A 19,606-nucleotide genomic window follows, 5' to 3' on the forward strand; every position below is an offset into this window, starting at 1 on the left:
CGCAAATGCATGACATATGAGGTTACTTTATTCACTAGTTATTTTCCAAATAGGACAAAATCAAGAGGGGAAGATACTCAAATACCATGAAGATACAGATTTAAATATAACGCAAGACCCATAGGTTCAACTACCATATGAGTGAGGTTGTTAAGTCAAAGCCTGGTTAACTCTTCCCTCTTGTGGAAACATTTTCAAGTGCAGGGAATAAAATTTTGTTCTTGCAAACACTTTTACATTTCACAATATTGGGAGAACAAAAAGTTATCTCTTACCATTTTAAAATACTTGCTTATTGAGAAAGTAATTGTAAATACAGGTAGTTTCCCAGTTAAAAACATCCAACTTGCAAACAACTCATAGTTAAGAACAGGGGTGAGACAACAGGAAGTGAGAGAAATCTACCCCTAGGAAGGGAAATTAACTCCTGGAAGAGTTACATGGGAAAAAAGGTGTCTGCACTGAAGTTTTGCCCTCCAATCCTTGTTTCCAGAACAAGGCACATTTTTCAAAATCACACGGTCAGAACTCTGTGATACGGTTCAGGTCCAGGCTATTTGTCCAATCCCATCTCCTTATACAGACTATCTTGTGGATTGCGATCAGCAGAGGAGGTCCTGCTCTCAGTCCCACCCGTCACAAGCATGGCTGGTGGGAACAAAGGAGGGGGCCTTCTCAGTAATCACTCCCAGTCTCTGGAATTCCCTCCCTAAAGAAATAAAATTAGCCCCCACTCCTTCAAAAAACTTCTAAAGACGCACTTATGCACCTTAGCGTATGGAGAGGAGGAGGACTAGTGCATCCAAAATTAACTCCATTGGAACGCTGGCTAACCTATTTGTATCTTATGGCTGTTACAGTACATTTTAAAGAACAACTATGATAGGCACTTTCTGTGTGCCTTACTGTTGGATTTTTCAGGTTATGTCCTTTTAATGTTTTAATTATGTTATTAGTGTAATTATGTTTTTATTTGATCGTTTGTATTCTGTTCTCAGTTTAATGTCAAATGCCCTTCTTTGTTATAAGTTTAATGTGGTTATTTTGTATTATTTTGTATTATTGTGTTTTGAATTGGATTATGGCATTCAATGTTTGCTTTTTTTGTCTGTAAACCACCCTGAGTCCCCCTTGTGGAGAGAGAGTGCAGTTTATAAAGTTTTATTTTTATTTATTTATCTTTTTTAAAATTATACATAATTATCATACTTTTTTTCCTTTTTCATTCCCTTCTCCCACACCCACCCTTCCCCCTTCCCTGTTGACAACTTAATCATTTTGCTTCCCGTTACATGACTGGAAAGAAGGCTCATGTAAATAAAGTTTTATTATTATATTATGTGCTAGTTAAATCTATATGGCTGGAGTTGCACTTTAAAAATGTACCTGTTCCGGCTTACAATCTAATTCAACTTAAGAACAACCTACAGAACCTATATTGTTTGTAACTTGGGGACTGCCTGTACATGTCAATAAATAACTGCACACATCTCAAAATACAGCAGTTCCTTATGTTTTGTCTATGCTGCTGAAATGAAAATAGGAATTGCTGCACTAAATCCAAAGGTAGGCAGGCCTATGTTAGAGATTTTTTTTCCTCATGCCTACTACCCTTTTCTGTAAACTTTCTCTGAGAGATATGCCAGCATATGTTTAGGGTGGATGATGTGGCAGAAGAGAACAGGAAATCACTACCTTCCAAGAGATGAAAGCAACTGCTGTCAACTCAAGTATCCCACTGTATCTTGCCCATTTTGCACCCCTGTGTGTGGTGCAACACCTTCAGAAAGGATATACACCAGAGAACAGCACAAGGAAATGATTTTAACATTTCTCTTTCTTAAAGTGATAAAGGTTAGAAATATAACTCCAATTACTTTATATATTCATGTATAAATCTGAAAGTTTTAGTAAAAAATCAACTGATAAACCTGGTTCAACTTATTAATGAGTCAAGGTAAGAACTGTAGCTTAATTCTTATTTTTAAAAGGAACCACTTCTGGGTAGAGTGGATAAAATCAAGAGCTTAATCTGTCCCTGGAGAGCCTAAAAGAATGCCTGGGCAGTAAATTGGCAACACTAAATGAAATATCTATAAATAGCGCAAGCCCCAAATATTGCTGGAATAAATCATGAATTTGAACACAAAAAGCACTCTAAAAACTCAATTTCGAAGCAATGCATAAAAGAAGGCGAAGCTATGCATAAAACTGGTAGCACAATCTTTGTGTAGTCAAATTTTAATAGAAGCAAGGAATATAAGGGCATTAGTCAAATAATACTAGGTCAAAAAAGTATCCTTTGCTTCATTTGTCAAAACTATTATCACCTTGGGACAGGCATGGTGGTTCGCGAAAAGGCCTTACTGGTGCATTATTTAAACTGTTATGTTTATTCATATCATGATCTGATCACCATACTCAATATATCCCACCATATGCATGGGGGTATTGGGGTAATGATACAAAAGGTTTGCTAGGGTAGACCCTCTTTCACTCAGACTCACCCCCCCCCCCAAACTCAGCCTCCCCCCCGAAATCCCCCCCTGAAAAAATCTCAGCCCCCCCCCCCCCCCCCCCGACTCGAAATCCTGGCTACGGGCCTGCCTTGGGATACAGTAAAGTGAGCATTTGAAAAAGCAATTGGGGGAGGGAAAGATCATCAAAGGAGGACAGTACATGGCAGAGGTATGGAAGGAAACAAGATATTTGTGAAGAATATAGAGGTATACGCCATTTTGAAACACAAAGAAATGGTTCAGAGGACAGACAAGAAATGAGATGGCAACAAGCCAAGGTGTGGATATAGAAGTAAGATTTTTAGTACTGTGTAAATACTGGTCAGGCTGTGGTAGATAGCTTATGGGGGAGTTCCAGTATGATGCAGAAACACAAAAACTGCAAAAAGACTTATTCAACACGAAGTGTGCAAAACACAAGAGCAAAGATAAAAGTTATATGCTGATAATGAAATTGGGACCATAATGATATCTTCCGCCAAAGCAAAGATTTGTAGCTATGAAGAAAATACAATCTCAATGTTCAGAAGAAGTCCACATCCAAGTAATGAAAGTGATCTACAGGGGAGGGACATTCCTTTCAAAATCTACTTCTAAGTCTAAACTTCCAAAATCATCTCAGTGACCATAAATTGAAACAGTACTATATGTGACCTAGCATGTTACATATTTAGGTGTAGCCTTAGAATCAGGTGGGAATGTACAGATGTAGAGTGGTATTTAGATACTGCAATGGGCTGAATCAGGAACCCATAAACAGAAGCTAAATCCTAAAATGATGGAAGCGTTGTGAATATGCTTTTCCTAGCCTCAGAGTCTGGATATGCACTGGATGTGTCTGCTTCTTTCTAAAGGAACAAGTACATAGCTTGATAACAACGTTTGTATTTATCTTTGTCGGAGGTTCAAATCGGGGGAGAGTGCGGATGAGCTCCCTCTGTCAACTCCGGCTCCCCATGTGGGGACATGAGAGAAGCCTCCCACAAGAATTTTAAAACATCAAAACATCCGGGCGTCCCCTGGGCAATGTCCTTGCAGACAGCCAATTCTCTCACACCAGAAGCAACTTTCTCAATTTGCTCCTGACATGAAAAGAAGTCATGAAGAAAATATATCTATGTTTCTTTTAAAGGAATCACACTACCCTGTTAACCTTCAAAGCCCTAAGTGGCTGGGACCTCGAAACTCTTATCATTAAGATCAGCTGGTCCAACTCTTTTTTGTATTTGTATTTTTTGTATTTCTGGTTTGAGAAACATACACTAGTTGGGAAATCAGCCTAGTTATTGAGTACACTCTCTTTGATTGATTGAGCTAATGTTGGCCTCAAGTTAAAATATGGGTATTCAGCCAAGCATTTAGGGCCTTATGGCTTAATCTTTAGTCTAATACATTACAGCCTTTATTTTGATTGTGTTGACATGTTTTAATTAACGACTTCAATTAACTGTTTCAAACTAGATCCCTGACTTTACCATACCCTGAGATCTTCAAATACAAAGCAAGATAGAAATATTTTAAGCACAAAATATATTTGTTAAAGAGATAATGCTCATATTGCTATGTTCAGAGGAGAGATATTTAAAATCAATGGTTAAAGTGTCCTAATAAAAAGTCATCAAAGAATTTAACACATTCGCTGAAAAATGTAAAACTACAGATACTGAAAGCAACTCAAGGTAGTCTTTCTATTTGTGCAACATCTTCTTCATTCAAAATTCATCCTGTTCATGAAATACAGAGCTCTGCTAGGTTGAAGGCCATCATGTGTGAAAGCTGCTGTGCATAAAGCTACTGTGTGAAGCTCCTGTGTAACTTCTGTGTTAGAAGAGGCTGTGTGAGAGCGAAGCTGTTTATTTGCATGAAAAGGAAGCCCAGTGTAGAAGTAAAGAAAGAAGTATAAATATGATTTGTGTAAACCTTGTTTTGTAAATAGTACAACCATATTATTTTGCTCTAAAGAAAATATATAACTTTGGTCTGTGTGTTTTTGTTCTTTTTATCATTTTGGGCTACTGGTGCTGGGTCACACTGCGGCTAACAAGTTACTCTGCTGTGCATTTATGAGGAGGGTCTTTTGTTAATAAACCGAATCTCCCAACACTTTTTTAACAAGCATAACTACCATGGATAGTACAACAATTAAGTATGGGATTTCATGCAAAACATCATGTTCTTTATACAAATTGTGAATTACTAGACACTCTAAGCTCAGTAGGGTTGGATATGTACGCTTTATGGGGAAATGTAAAATACAGGAAAATTGTCAACCAACTTTTTTCAACTGGAAAAAGATCAAATCACTTTACTCCAACTGAAATCACTTTACTCCAACAGAAATCCATGTTCTTTAGCTGGTAATTACTATGACAATTACATCAATTTACTGTATCTGTGTCATGTAACATTTCAAACAAAGAAAAATACCGGCAGGGTTTTTTTTGTTGTTGTTTTTTTGCACAATCCATACAAACAAAATAAAGTCCCAGTGTGTTTGCTGGTAATCACATCATAAGAGAACAGCTGAACGGATTTCTGCCAATATGGGAAGAAGGGTTAAAATGGTGGGATAGTCTGATTCAACATATAAGCTATGCTGTATACACAATATTAGGGGTATCCAGGAGGGAGTAATATTATTTTCATTCATATAAGGCGTGTTTAGTAGCCAACTGGAAGAGGAATGTGCTCTCTCAATAGCAACTGACACTGCTGCACAATATGGGGATATCTCAGCACTGAAAAATATATGTAACCATCTACCAAAGTAGTTTAAATGTATCTACCATTAACTTATTCTTCCATACAATAATGAGTACTACAGCTAACAAGAGCATGAGAGCATCTCTTGTGAGTCAAACAAATTATGCATCTATTCCATTATCCTATATGGTAGTGGTTCTCCACCTGTGGGTCCCCAGATGTTTTGGCCTTCAACTCCCAGAAATCCTAACAGCTGGTAAACTGGCTGGGATATCTGGGAGTTGTAGGCCAAAACACCTGGGGACCAACAGGTTGAGAACCACTGCTATATGGCACAACAGTGAATCAGATGCCAAGGGGGAAACCCATGACTAGTACATGAAATAACCCTTTCCTATTTATTATTATTATTATTATTTCTTTATATCCTGCCCCCTCTACCCAAGAGGACTCAGAGTGGCTTACAACAGGAACGTAATATAAATAAAAGTAGGCACACAACAATTAGACAAATCATAATACATAGGAAAGAAAAATAACAATAGACATGTTGAGTATAAGTCTAAAATCACTCATAAGTATAAAACTAAGGGAAAATTTACACTCCAATAATAGTATTCAGACACATTCTATATTACACTGCTGTTAGGATTAGCAAGTATACCGTTAACATGACTAGTAGACACTGACATTTCACAAAAAGCCCTCAGTATATGGCAGGCATTGCACTTTTTCAGAAATAAGAGTGAACAGGAGAGATCAAGCAGATTCTGGGACTATGTAGTTAGGGAAATTTATAAAATAAAATTTCTACGAACCTTTATATCATATTGATATCATATTGGTATCATATTTCAAGAGAAACCACAAAAAAGACATACTCTGATACCAGCAAGTCGAAAGACACTTACCACACAGTCTCCATGAATTCTGGATACAGAGTTTTATAATCATTGTCAAAGTCAATCCACCGTCCAAGTCTTGTAACACTGGTCTGCAAAGAAATTAAACGAGACCTAAGCAACAGCTAGGCAATGCTGAAGGTTTTGCTAGCACAAAGAAGGAAAATCAGGCTCTACTCTGGCAGCCACAAATAAAAAAGACAGTGCTCTTCCCTTAATAGCCTGCTCTGATTTAATGTTATTGGACTTGGCAAAATATGGAATTTGTGTGTTGTAAATGATTTGCATAATCACTTTATCTCTCACAACCCAATGTCTTAACATTCCTCAATAGCTATTCCAAGTCTTTGCCTTTTCTGCTGGTATCATCTGTGAATCTTAAATTGTGCATGTTCCCTCCTCCAAATTTCACACCTCCTTCAACTGAGTGCAATCAAAGCTTACCTACAATATACTAATCAAACAAATTAACAGATAGGATGATAAAATGCCGCTTTCTCTGAGGACCTTCCCAACTGGAAAATGTTTTTCTCCATTTTTGTTCTTACATTGGTCTCTTATGTTAAGTATAGGTTTTTGCATCAGATCAATGAAATGTTGTGACACACTCGTTTCTTTTAAAGAAAACTATGTTCTAATCAATCACATGCTTTGCTGCAATCTAAACAAAACACACTGATTTTCTTCTGAAATTCTTTAATGTGTTCCTTTTATAAAGAATGTTTACAAATTATCCCTAGAACCTCTTCTTTTCTAAACTCGCTCTATATCTTTGGTTGTCACATGTAAACCATCACTTTGCTTGCACTGATATCTTGTTATAAAAACAGAGCCTTGGTACTCTACTAATACAGTCTCACTAATCCAACATAAATGGGCCAGTAGAATGTTGGACAAGCGAAAATGATGGATAATAAAGAGGGATTAAAGAAAAGCCTATTAAACATCAAATTACGTTATGATTTTACAAATCAGGCACCAAAACATCATATTTTACAACAAATCGACAGAAAAGCAAAAAATGGTAACGTTATGTAGTAATTACTGTATTTACAAATTTAGCACCAAAATATCACAAAGCTGTGGATCCAGACTGCGTTGGATAATAAAGAACGTTGAATGAGCAAAGGTTGGGGAACTATCATCATTCTAAGACATTCTTTGCCCGTCTATGTTGATTTTTAACAGCTGGGACCCAAAGAACCATGTAGTTAATTCCATAAGATGAATTTCTATCAGCAGCTTTCCACGACCTTTTTGGATCCCAGTTGTGTGTGTGTGTGTGTGTGTTAGAGGAGAAGAAAAGTACATACTAGGTAATGGAAATATTGTTCGAGATGCTGGGATTTTAAAAAAATGTATTTTACTCACTTTCCATTCTTGTGAATACCTCATCACAATCCCTCGACAATTGTTGTTATATTCTGCAATTCCCATTTTTGCAACATCTTCTGGGCCTTTAATGCCTAAGGCTTTGTCAATTTCATATTCCTAAAAAATCCCAAAAACAATTGTTTAAAGGTGAGCGCAAACATTCCACAGATATATAAACCCCACTTGCCTTGTTTCCAACAGACCTCACAACCTCTGAGGATGCCTGCCATAGATGTGGGCCAAACATCAGGAGAGAATACTTCTGGAACATGGCCATGCACCCCAGAAAACTCACACCAACCCACTGATCACAGTTTGTAAAGGTTATTACTATAATGTCCAGAATGAACTAAGCCATGAGATGTATCCAAGAGCAAAACAGAAATTACTGAAAGAACATATCCTCTTTTCCGACCTGGACACATCTCAGATGTGCTCCAACAGAACAGGGAATCTGCCAGAGTGTATCTGGGAGAGCGCAGAGAGAAAGAAGGCAAAGGAAAATTCTGACATATGGATAATACTGGATGAAGCCCACAATTAGTTAGTTAGGGCCACTAATATCTGATAAATTGGAAGTAGGCCATTCACCATAAAGTTCAGTTGATTGTTATTTTATAAAAGAGATTCACATGGAGTTTTCTGTAAGCATAGAAGAACACCAGGAATCAATGGACAACCAAGAAAACAAACAACTATATACCAAGAAAATACAAGAAAAAAAAACATGCAGCATACCACAGGCAAGCCGTGACAATCCCAGCCAAATCTTCTATCCACATGAAATCCACTCTGGTGAGCAAATCTAGTTACTATGTCTTTAATGGTTCCTGCAAGTATGTGTCCATAATGTGGAAGCCCTGTGGCAAATGGAGGTCCATCATAGAATGTAAACCTATGAAAACAGATAAAGAGTAAACACTGCACATTTAGAAACAAAAATCTCTCAAGGAGAAAAAAGAAACAAATATTGTAATACATTTTTCTTAATTTTATACTTAAGTGAAACAAATAATAAATAATGTCATAATTATAGAATGGATGGTTGTATTTGTTTTTTAAATAAAACATATAATTTTATCGGATATCTTTCCACTGTGTTTTGTTTTCCATTAATTGAGGGTCAAAATATCAGAATTTACAGCATCTCAAACTTTGAAGGTATGAATAAAAGCTACATATTGCCAATTTATAGGTATGTCAAAGAACAAAACTAGGTATACATATTCCTACCTTGGCCTATTTTTGGATTGTTTCAAGCATTCTTGAAAACAATTAAGCTTGTTCCATATCTGCAATATTTTCTCTTCCTCTTGTGGAAAGCTTATGTTTTCTGCAACTTGTTGGACCATCTTTTCCCTGTGTGAAACAAGACAGGACACAAAATTACGGCCATACTTTGCCCCAAAAGTGCATAAGCTATATAAAAGTACATTTTGTGGCACATGTCAATCCACTGATGGAAATTAGTATGAGTCAGCAGTCAAGGATTCCAGTTGCTACAACCTAAGAAGTACCATGGTGGACCATATATAATGGTGCTATTTTCTTCAAAATACTTTTCTCCACCAGCACCATGTCTGTAGTTTCTAGAGAGCTGCTTACATCACATTTGTATGTATCCTTCCCTGGAAACAATACGAACTATATTCAATACTCATGTGCTCAGTTTCCCGTGCTACATGCTCCTTATGTTTACATCTGTAGTTCCATTTAGCAAAATGCTGGCTTTAGCCTATAAAGCCCTAAACCAGTGGTTCTCAACTTGTGGGTCCCCAGATGTTTTGGCCGACAATTCCCAGAAATCCCAGCTTGTTTACCAGCTATTTGAATCTCTGGGATTTGAAGACCAAAACATCTGGGGACACACAAGCTGAGAACCACTGCCAAAATGGTTCTGGCCCAGCTTTCCTGTCCAAACGTATCTCTCTCTATGAACTATCTCGGAGGTTAAGATCTTCTGGGGAGAACCTGCTCTCGATCCCACCTCCTTCACAGGCACAACCGGTGGGGACAAGAGACAGGGCTTTCTTAGTGGTGGCCCCTTGGCTATGAAACTCCCTCCCCAGTGAAATTAGATCAACGCCCTCCCTCTTGGCCTTCAGAAGGAAAGTGAAAAAATGGGTGTGGGACCAAGCCTTTGGACAGTAACTCTCTGTGCAATAAGTGACTATGGAATAGTGCAATTGATGACTGGAATGGCTCCTGGACTATGCCTTTCTATTGTGTGATTTTAATTAATTAGTTTTAAGATTAAGCTGTTTTTAACTTTATGGGTTTAATATATATGTTTTGTTTTAATTTATGTAGGAATATATGACATTGAATTTGGCTTTTCATGTGAGCCGTTCTGAGTCCCCTTCTGGGTGAGAAGGACAGGGTACAAATGCAGTAAATAACTAATAAATAAAAATAATAAAATAATAGCCACCTGTGGTAAACAAAAGAAATTGGGGGGGGGGGGTTGAGAGAATAATATCTGTACATGTATACCAGAGAAGTTAAAGCAAAGGAAAATGAATGCAATGTTTTCAGTGTTGCCTTCACTTAGAACTGGTCTGTTGCATTTACTTTTCCTGGTCTATTCTTTCATTTCTGCATGATAAATATTAGGTCAGTTTAAGATCTCTAAAAAAAAGAAGAAGAAGAAACACTAAATCAAAACTGAGCATTCTTACCACCAGAAAAAGTACTGTGCATGTAATAATAGTAAAGTGTCACAATGACCGGGCTATGGAGGCTGCTAACAAGTCAGACTCCATGCGTAAGTCAAAGCATTACTTTTGGCCCATTTCTACTAACTGAACCACTGTACTGAGAGAACAGCATCCAGTAACCACAGGGCCAGTACATAAGCTACAACCTTCCTTAATGCACTGCAACACCAGGAAGTAATGGCTACCTCAGAGGATATTTCAGAGAACTTTACAATTCACTCCTATACAGGTTTGCTAAAAATAATATCTTCTTGAACCTGCAGAAATCTGCTCAAGTTTTGGTTAAGGTTATACTTAGAAAGCCATGCTCAGAAGCATAAAAACCAGAAAAGGCGCTTCTCTATTGTGGCTGCCCAACTGTACAATGCATTCCCCAGGGAAGCCTGAAGACTTTTCAGTCACAAGACTTGGATGTCAATTGATGGGAGGGTTTGCATTGTGTCTTCCTGTCTGGCAGGAGGGGGTTGGACTGGATGGCCATTGGGATCCCTTCCAACTCAAGGGTTCCATCATCATCATCATCATCATCATCATCATCATTATCAAGCAGAGCTGGATGGCCACCTGTTGGGAGGGTTTGCATTGTGTCTTCCTCCCTGGCAGGAGTGAGTAGGGTTGGAATGGATGGCCATTGGAGTCCCGTCCAACTCTAGGGTTCAATTATTGTTGCTGTTGGGGAAAGGACGTTGGGCCCAGTCCTGGTCTCACTCTAGGTAAGGTAGAACTTTATAGCACTTTATTACAGTCCATGGAACCACAACTGTTAAATAAGTAAATAATAAACATGCAGGAGTTTACAGATCCCTCTATGTAAGCTAAAGGTTTTCCCCTGACGTTAAGTCCAGTTGTGTCCGACTCTGGGGGTTGGTGCTCATCTCCATTTCTAAGCTGAAGAGCCAGCTACTGCTCTGATAGTCTTGGATTTGAAATCAAATCTGATGTGTGTGTGTGTTTTTAAATTTTATTTGGTGTGTGTTGGAAGAGGGGTAGTCTTATACAGCAAGTATATCCCAAACTCTATATTTTAACTGGAAAAGTTGGGGGTCGTCTTATATGCCCAGCCATCTTATATGCCAGAAAATACAGTAAATGTTACTGCAATTAAAAATATTTTATTGCTGGAGTTTTATTCATATTTGTAAATGTCACTCCAACTATATTGTTATTTATGTTTTTAACTGTAAACTAATCTGGAATGTTCAAACTGAATAAGATTTAATAGTCAATAAAATAAATTTTCAAAAGCCTGTCTTATCCTGATTTATTAATAGCCTACCATTCAGTAGAGAAAACACTGAAACAGGGAAAATGGGAGAGATCACAATAAAATCAAAGGTAGGATTTAATTTTTTAAAATTCCCTTTCACATATCTAATTGTTGGCTAGATAATTGCCATCACAAGGACTAGAAATTCTTCTGAAAGTACATTTTAATTATATGATACGAAGAACTACCTGATTATGCACTTTGTTTGATGTAAAAGAAAAATCCAGCACTAAATAAACACGATACTAAATTGTCTCTTTTTCATTCTTACAATCTGCTTATGAATCTGTTTAAAGGTGCACAAGAATTGCTTGCTTTTTGTTTGAATATGCGACCACCCAAAATTTGCTGTACTGTAGTCATATACAAAATTTAGGGTACCAAATTTGATGAATAAATGTAATACTACTCACGAATTTTAAGAGAAAAGAGCATCCAGTGCGAATGACCTTGGTATTAAACTTACTGCCAACAGGAAAGCAGGCCTCCACCCTGAAAGAAACAAAGATGCTGTCAAGAAGCATTTTAACAGTTGTGAAGCTAAATAAACTAAAGCAGTGCAAAAGTACACCAATAAACATGTAACTGAAATCAATTGTTCCAGGCCGTAGTCACCCAATCTGACTGTGCTTTTCAAAATAATCTCTAGGTTGGGAGGGCATGCCTTGTATAGCCCTGAAAACCACAATCAGTGTCACATAGAGAGACAGAGACCACAACATATACACACACATGATGTGGACCCTTGGTTCTCAACCTATGGGTCTGCAGATGTTTTTGCTTTCAACTCCCTGAAATCCTAACAGCTGGTAAACTGGTTGGGATTTACATACATACGCGCACACACACATACATACATACGTACATACATATAGGCAGTCTCAGAGTTACAAACATCCGACTTACATCTGACTCACAATTAAGAAAGGGAATGAGACACCAGGAAGTGAGATGAAACTATTCCTCAGAAGGGAAATTCACTCCTGGAAGAGTCGTCATGGTGAAAAGTGTCTCCACTGAAGCTTTCTCACCAATCCTTGTTTCCACAACAGACCACACTTTCCAAAATCCAATTCTTACAGGGATAGAAAGTGAAATCTTCCAAACAGGGACACGGACAGCAAAAGAAACACCACAGGAGTGTTAAACCCTCCCTGTGCTATGCAAAGCTAAAGAATGTAGATATTTGGTTGGAGCTACACTTAAAAAAATATATACCCGTTCTGACTTACATACAAATTCAACTTAAGAGCAAACCTACAGAACTTATCTAGTTTGTAACTTGGGGACTGCTTGTATACACACACACATATATGTATATGCTGTGCAGAAATGGCTCTTGGACAGCAATGGCTCTCAAAGTGACCCATTTAAGGAGGAATCAGGTGTCAAACAGGGATGTGTTATTGCCCCAACCTTATTTTCCATCTTCATTGCTATGATACTTCATCTTGTTGACGGGAAGCTTCCCACCGAAGTGGAAATCATCTATCAGACAGGTGACAAGCTATTTAACCTCAGCAGACTGAACGCTAAAACCAAGGTTACAACAACATCTATTATAGAACTCCAATATACTGATGACAACATCATCTGTGTGCATTCAAAAGAAGACCTACAAGCCACTCTAAACACCTTTGCAGGAGCATACAAGAAGCTCGGCCTGTCATTAAACATCCAGCAGTCACCAGCCAATCCCTCTCCAATGCCAGAAACACAGCTTAATGGTGTAACACTAGAAAATGTTGACCATTTCCGCTACCTTGGCAGCCACCTCCCCACAAAAGTCAACACTGATACTGAAATACAACACCACCTGGGCTCTGTGAGTGCAGAGAGTGTTTGAGGACCAGGACATCCGTAGGGATACCAAGGTGCTTGTTTATAAAGCTATTGTCCTCCCAACCCTACTGTATGCCTGTGAAACATGGACAGACTACAGACGTCACATGCAACTCCTGGAACGATTCCATCAGCGCTGCCTCCGGAAAATCCTGCAAATCTCTTGGGAAGACAAGCGGACAAATGTCAGCATGCTGGAAGAAGCAAAGACCACCAGCATTGAAGCGATGGTCCTCCGCCATCAACTCTGCTGGACTGGCCACGTTGTCCGAATGCCTGACCACAGTCTCCCAAAGCAGTTGCTCTACTCCGAACTCAAGAACAGAAAACAGAATGCTGGAGGACAGAAAAAGATATTTAAAGACGAGCTCAATGCCAACCTTAAAAACCCTGGCATAGACACTGAGAATTGGGAAGCCCTGGCCCTTGAGCGCTCTAGCTGGAGGTCAGCTGTGACCAGCAGTGCTGTTGAATTTGAAGAGGCACTAATGGAGGGTGAAAGAGAGAAACATGCCAAGAGGAAAGCGCATCAAGCCAACCCTGACCAGGACCGCCTTCCACCTGGAAACCAATGCCCTCACTGTGGGAGAAGATGCAGATCAAGAGTAGGGCTCCACGGCCACTGATCTTGGAAGACAATCCTACTCGGATGAGAGATCACTTAAGTAAAGTAAGTATATGCTGTACACATATAGGTATACACACATATGTGGAAGCATGCCTTCAGGTCTCCTGTCAACCCCATATGGTTTTCTTAGGCAAGGATTTGTGAGTCCCCTATTCTGAAATATACAGCATACAGCACAGGTATGGACCAATTTGGGCTGAGCGGCTGAGCGGCCCCTCAGCCGCTTAAGCGGCTGAGGGGGGAAAGGAAAGGGCCTGAGGCTGTTAGGAATGCTGGGAGTTGGAGTCCAAAACACCTGGAGGGCTCAAGTTGGCCTATACCTGCAATAGCACCTGATTTTCCCACCTTAGCCTGCTTAACTCAGAGGCAGGACCTTTGGGCCTCCATTTAGGCCTCGGAGGAAGAAACGGAGGCCTTTCCAGACCTCTGCCCACCTTCCTCCGGCTGTGGGAGAGAGAGAGGGCTGCAAGGCCTGCGGAGGAGGAGGAGGAGGAGAGGCCGCTTTCCTGCCTTACCCGCCGAAGAGGCCCAGCAGCAGGCGAGGCAGGCGCAGCAGCAGCAGCCGGGCGGCGAGGTCTGATGCAACGCGGAGCAAGAGGCAGCATGACAGGAAGTTTCGGAGGAGGAAAGACAAGAGGAGGGGAGGAAGGAAAGAGAGAGAGAGGCCGCCACGCCCCCTTCCTCGGAGTCTGCGCAGTAGGCGCCCTCCCAGGAGAAGGAACCAAGGAAGGAGGAAGAGGCCTCCATCTCCAACAAGGCATCCCTTCCACGCCTCCATCTAATGACAGAAAACAGGAGGCAGGGGCGCCTGGTGGCAAAGCAAACCCCCCACTAGAATTAAGCAATTAAGGTATTTATTACTGTCGATTCCTTCTAGCCCTCAGTTTCCTTGTTTTATTAAATATACAAAAAACCAAGGGCACTGAGGGCAAAAAGGAATCGACAGTAATTTATATCTTTATCGCCTAATACTATAGATATATGCATATATTTAAAATATATTTAAAATATAGTGTGTGTGTGTATGTATATGTGTATACTCTGCTGGGCCGGCCACGTTGTCCGGATACCTGACCACCGTCTCCCAAAGCAGTTTCTCTACTCCGAACATAAGAACGGAAAACGGAATGTTGGTGGACAGGAAAAGAGATTTAAAGATGGGCTCAAAGCCAACCTTAAAATCTCTGGCATAGACACTGAGAACTGGGAAGCCCTGGCCCTTGACCGCTCCTGCTGGAGGTCAGCTGTGACCAGCAGTGCTGCAGAATTCGAGGAGGCACGAGTGGAGGGTGAAAGAGAAACATGCCAGGAGGAAGGCGTGTCAAGCCAACCCCGACTGGGACGCCTTCCACCTTGAAACCAATGCCTTCACTGTGGGAGAAGATGCGGGTCATGAATAGGGCTCCACAGCCACCTACGAATCCACAAGGAAATCCATCATGGAAGACCATCTTGCACGTCCAAAGAGGGATCGCCTAAGAAGAAGAAGAATATATATATATATATATATATATATATGCTAGCCAGCCCCTGCCACACGTTGCTATGGCCCAGACTGTGTATATATGTTTTGTGTATGTGTATATATGTGCATTTGTGTATATATCTGTGTGTGTGGGTTTGCACATACATTTGTAATGTTTTTTATTTATTTTTTATTTTTTAATCTCTTCTGCTTTGTTTTTCAGTGTTTTTATGAGTGAGGGTCGCTCATTGGCTTGATAGATGGATTGTGTCCAAATTTAGTATCAATTTGTCCGGTGTATTGTCGAAGGTTTTCATGACCGGAATCACTGGGTTGTTGTATATACACAAACACACTAGCCATCCCCTGCCACGCATTGCTGTGGTCCAGTCTGTGTATACATGTTTTGTGTGTGTATATATGTGTGTTTGTGTATATGTGTATATATGTGGTTTTGCGCATGCATTGTAATATAGTTTTTAATTTTTCGCTTTTTAAGTCTCTTCCGCTGTGTTTTTCAGTGTTTTTATGAATGATGGTCACTTGTTGCCAATAGGTGTATTGTGTTCAAATTTGGTGTCAATTCGTCCAGTGGTTTTTGAGTTATGTTAATCCCACAACGAACATTACATTCTTATTTATATAGATACTTTCCTGTGATGAAGGAATCTACAGTAATACCTTTATCACCTAAATCTATGGATCCATCTACACTGTAGAATGAATGCAGTTTAACACAACTTTCCCTGCAATGGCTCAATGCTGTAAGATCCTGGGATTTGTAGTTTGGTGAGGAAGCTCCACTATTGGTCAGAGAAGGCTAAAGGCCTTGGGAAACTCTAACTCCCACAATTCCTTAGCATTGAACCTAGGCAGTTTAATAGACTGCTTTCATTCTACAGAATAGATGCACCCAAGCTGGCATTGTTTCCAAGAGAATATAATTTTAAAAAAAAGAATGGAAAGGGAGGGGAAGAAGGAATCTAAGATAACATCTGCAATATCTTGTTGTTGTTATTCATTCATTCATTCAGTCACTCCAGCCCACGCCAGAGCTCCCTGTCAGCCGTCACCAACTCCTACTCCTTCAAGGTCAAGCCAGTCACTTCAAGGATACCATCCATCTTATCTTGCCCTTGGTTGGCCCCTCTTCCTTTTTCCTTCCATTTTCCCCAGCATAATTGTCTTCTCTAAGCTTCCTGTCTTCTCATTATGTGTCCAATATATCTAAATCTATATAGATTGAAAATGAGGGCAACACTTCCTTTATCAGAAAGGTAATCTTTAACATGGATTTCAATTCCCTTCTGTGGGTGGACTTCAACTCCCAGGCTCCTTCATCCAATAGGACTGCTGGCCACGTTGACAGAAGGGAGGGACAAAGGAAGGAAGGAAGGTGTGGCCTTCCAGGAGCTGTAGTCCCAAAAAAGTAACTTTTCCAGGTCCCTTTGGAGCTGACGTTTTTGCTCTGGGCACATTAGCATAATCTCGCAGGAAGGCAATGGTGAGCCGGGCTGAGAGCGTCTTTCGGGATGGAAGAAGAGATCTTAAAGGGGCAGTGGGTGCAGGAAAGGAGTGACATGGTGCATCTGCACTGTAGAATCAATGCAGTTCGGCACCACTGAAACTGTCATGGTTCAGTCCAATGGAATCCTGGGAGCTGTGCACTTTTGGGCAGAGAAAGCTAAAGACCTTGTAAAACTACAATTGCAATTCCATATCATTGAGCCAGGGCTGTTTAAGTGGTATCAAACTGCATTCATTCTTCTGCGTAGATGCACCTCTGGAAACCTCCAAGGCTTTCTCTGACTCCTAATTCCTCTAGGTGAGGCATGGGCAAACTTGAGCCCTCTGGGTGTTTTGAACTCTAACTTCCACAATTGCTAACAGCCTCAAGCCCTTTCCTTTTCCTTCTCAGCCGCTGCTGGAGACAGATTGACCTAGCTATTTTTCATTTTATATGCTGTTTTCTTTTTTGAGGCAGTCCTTTTATTTGAATCTTTGACATGATAGAGACATGTATTATCATGCTCTCTGAGCATTTTTTCTAACTAAACATTAGTCACCTAGGTTTCAACTAGAAATGAAGAGAAGGATTACTCTTTTGAGCTAAGAAGTCCGTCAGAGAAAGGTGTTTTCTAGCTCATTGTCATTTTCTTAGCATCCATTCGCTGCATTTATCTCGCACAAACTACCGAAATCTGAAAGTCTTATTAATGCCTCATTCATTTGCCAGAACTGTACATCACTCTCCTGCTCCGACAACAGATTAGTGCCATTGTTTCTGCTCCCAAAAAGAAGCCAGGAGATGCCATTCCTTTTTCATTGCAGCATGACTGAATATTGTATAACAGATAGATCTGATATATATTAGGTGTTACAAATAAATTAGTATTGGAGCAAATCAAGCCTGAATTCTCCCTAGAAGCCAAGATTACTCAAATGAGACTGTCTTTCTTTGGCCATTTTGTAAGAAGATAATAATGATAATAACAACAACACTTTATTTATATTCTGCCCTTCTTCCCAGGATGACTCAGTGTGGATTAGAGCATGGAAACAAACACAGGCAAACTTTCAGTGCTGTGTTACAATGATATACAATGAAAGACAAAAACACATATAAAGGCAAAGGCTTCTCCTTTCATTTCCAGATCTGGAGTTGGTGCTCATCCCTGGCTCTGGGGGAGGTGCTCATCTCCATTTCCAAGCCAAGGAGCCTGTGTTGTCCATAGACACCTCCTGGTCATGTGGCTGGCATGACAACATGGAGCGTATTTTTGCCTTTCCCGTTGAGGCAGTACCCATTGATCTATTCACATTTGCATGTTTTCAAACTGCTAGGTTGGCAGGAGCAAGGGCTAATAGCAACAGCTCACCCCATCCCACAGAGCCGAACTGCCAACCTTCAGGTCAGCAGTTCAGCAGAACAAGCGTTTAACCCATTGCACCACCGTGGCCCCACTAAGACTCACTAGAAAATACAATAATGCTTGGTAAGGAAGAAGGAAGTAAGAAAAGAGGGAGAGCACATTACATATGGATAGATTCAATCAGCCCTCAATCTGCATGACCTAAGTAGGATTGCTCATTCATAGGTTCACTATAAGCCAAAGTCAAGTGATGGCAGTTAACAACAGCAGGATAACAAGCAGTACATGATGGACAGCTAGTAATAGTTTGAGTTCTAGATCTCAAGAAACCAGTGTTTGAATTCTTACTCAGCCATGAAAACCCACTAGGGGACACACACTCAGCCTCAGAGCAGGGGCAGCAGCAAACCCCTTCTGAGTATGTATTTGCCAAGAAAACCCCACGAAATGGTTGCTTTAAGTCAGAAATGAAGATGCACAGCTTAAAAGAGGGAAGAGGACTCAAATGGCATAAGGAAGAGGGAGCAAGCTTGTTTTGTTGTTGTTGTTGTCCTGGAAATTAGGACTCAGAGTATTGGATTCAAATTACAGTAGAGGAGATTCTGCCTGAACATTGGGAAGAACTTCCTGCCTGTAAGAGCTATTCAGCAGTGGAACTCTCTGTCTCAGAGTGTGGTAGAAACTCCTTCTTTTGAGGCTTTTAAACAAAGGCTGGATGGCCATCTTGTCAAGGGTACTTTAATTATGTTTTTTCCTGCATGGTAGGGGCTTGGGCTAGATGGCCCATGCAGCCTCTTCCAACGCTTATGATTCTATGCAATTTCACAGCCAAATCAGCATGTCCTGCAACATCAATATAGCATGATTCCTGGCTGGATGATTGCATCTTCCTTGATGAGCCAGTCTGTATGTTGAGAAACTCTGCAGAAACCCTTATCACCACATTTCTAAGTGGATTTTCGCGGAACACATGAAAGTATTTTTTCTGTGACTCCTAGATATTATAACTCTCTCCCTTGGATGGGGGATGGGAACAAGGAATACATCTACACTGTTAAAGTAATGCAGTTTGACACCACTTTCACTGCCGTGGCTCAATGCTAAGGAATCACTGGGTGTGTAGTTTTATGAGATATTTAATCTTCTCTGTCAAAGAGTGCTGGTGCTTCATCATAATACAACTGCCATAATACCAAATCATTGATTCATGGCAATTAACATAGTGTCAAAATGCAATTCTTCTACAATGTAGGTTGCCTTTAACCCACGGATTGTGGGGATGGAATATATAAACTATTATTATGATTATTATTATT

At 40.1% G+C, this 19,606-nt stretch overlaps 1 protein-coding gene and 1 non-coding gene across 4 annotated transcripts in view; both read right to left on the reverse strand.

Moving 5' to 3' along the window:
- IARS1 (isoleucyl-tRNA synthetase 1) overlaps window positions 1-14,612 on the reverse strand; it is a 113,497-nt gene extending 98,885 nt beyond the window's left edge. The window contains exons 1-7 of one of the 3 annotated variants that reach the window (XM_067463589.1): window positions 14,468-14,612; window positions 11,896-11,974; window positions 9,992-10,126; window positions 8,732-8,857; window positions 8,237-8,393; window positions 7,496-7,615; window positions 6,134-6,216 (exon numbers count right to left, since the gene is read on the reverse strand). In XM_067463589.1, coding sequence (XP_067319690.1) covers window positions 6,134-6,216; window positions 7,496-7,615; window positions 8,237-8,393; window positions 8,732-8,850 — 479 coding nt within the window. In that variant the 5' untranslated portion in view covers window positions 8,851-8,857; window positions 9,992-10,126; window positions 11,896-11,974; window positions 14,468-14,612. Of the gene's footprint in view, window positions 1-6,133; window positions 6,217-7,495; window positions 7,616-8,236; window positions 8,394-8,731; window positions 8,858-9,991; window positions 10,127-11,895; window positions 11,975-14,297; window positions 14,381-14,467 lie in introns of those variants that run through there. The other 2 variants (XM_060765919.2, XM_067463588.1) reach the window with 2 other exon arrangements.
- LOC132769578 (small nucleolar RNA SNORA84) lies at window positions 10,211-10,343 on the reverse strand. Its single transcript, XR_009630902.1, has one exon. It is a non-coding gene; the product is annotated as a small nucleolar RNA SNORA84 (small nucleolar RNA).
- Window positions 14,613-19,606: the final 4,994 nt, after the last annotated feature.

The sequence above is a fragment of the Anolis sagrei genome, chromosome 2 (assembly GCF_037176765.1).
Source record: "Anolis sagrei isolate rAnoSag1 chromosome 2, rAnoSag1.mat, whole genome shotgun sequence".
Classification (NCBI taxonomy): Eukaryota; Metazoa; Chordata; class Lepidosauria; order Squamata; family Dactyloidae; genus Anolis; species Anolis sagrei.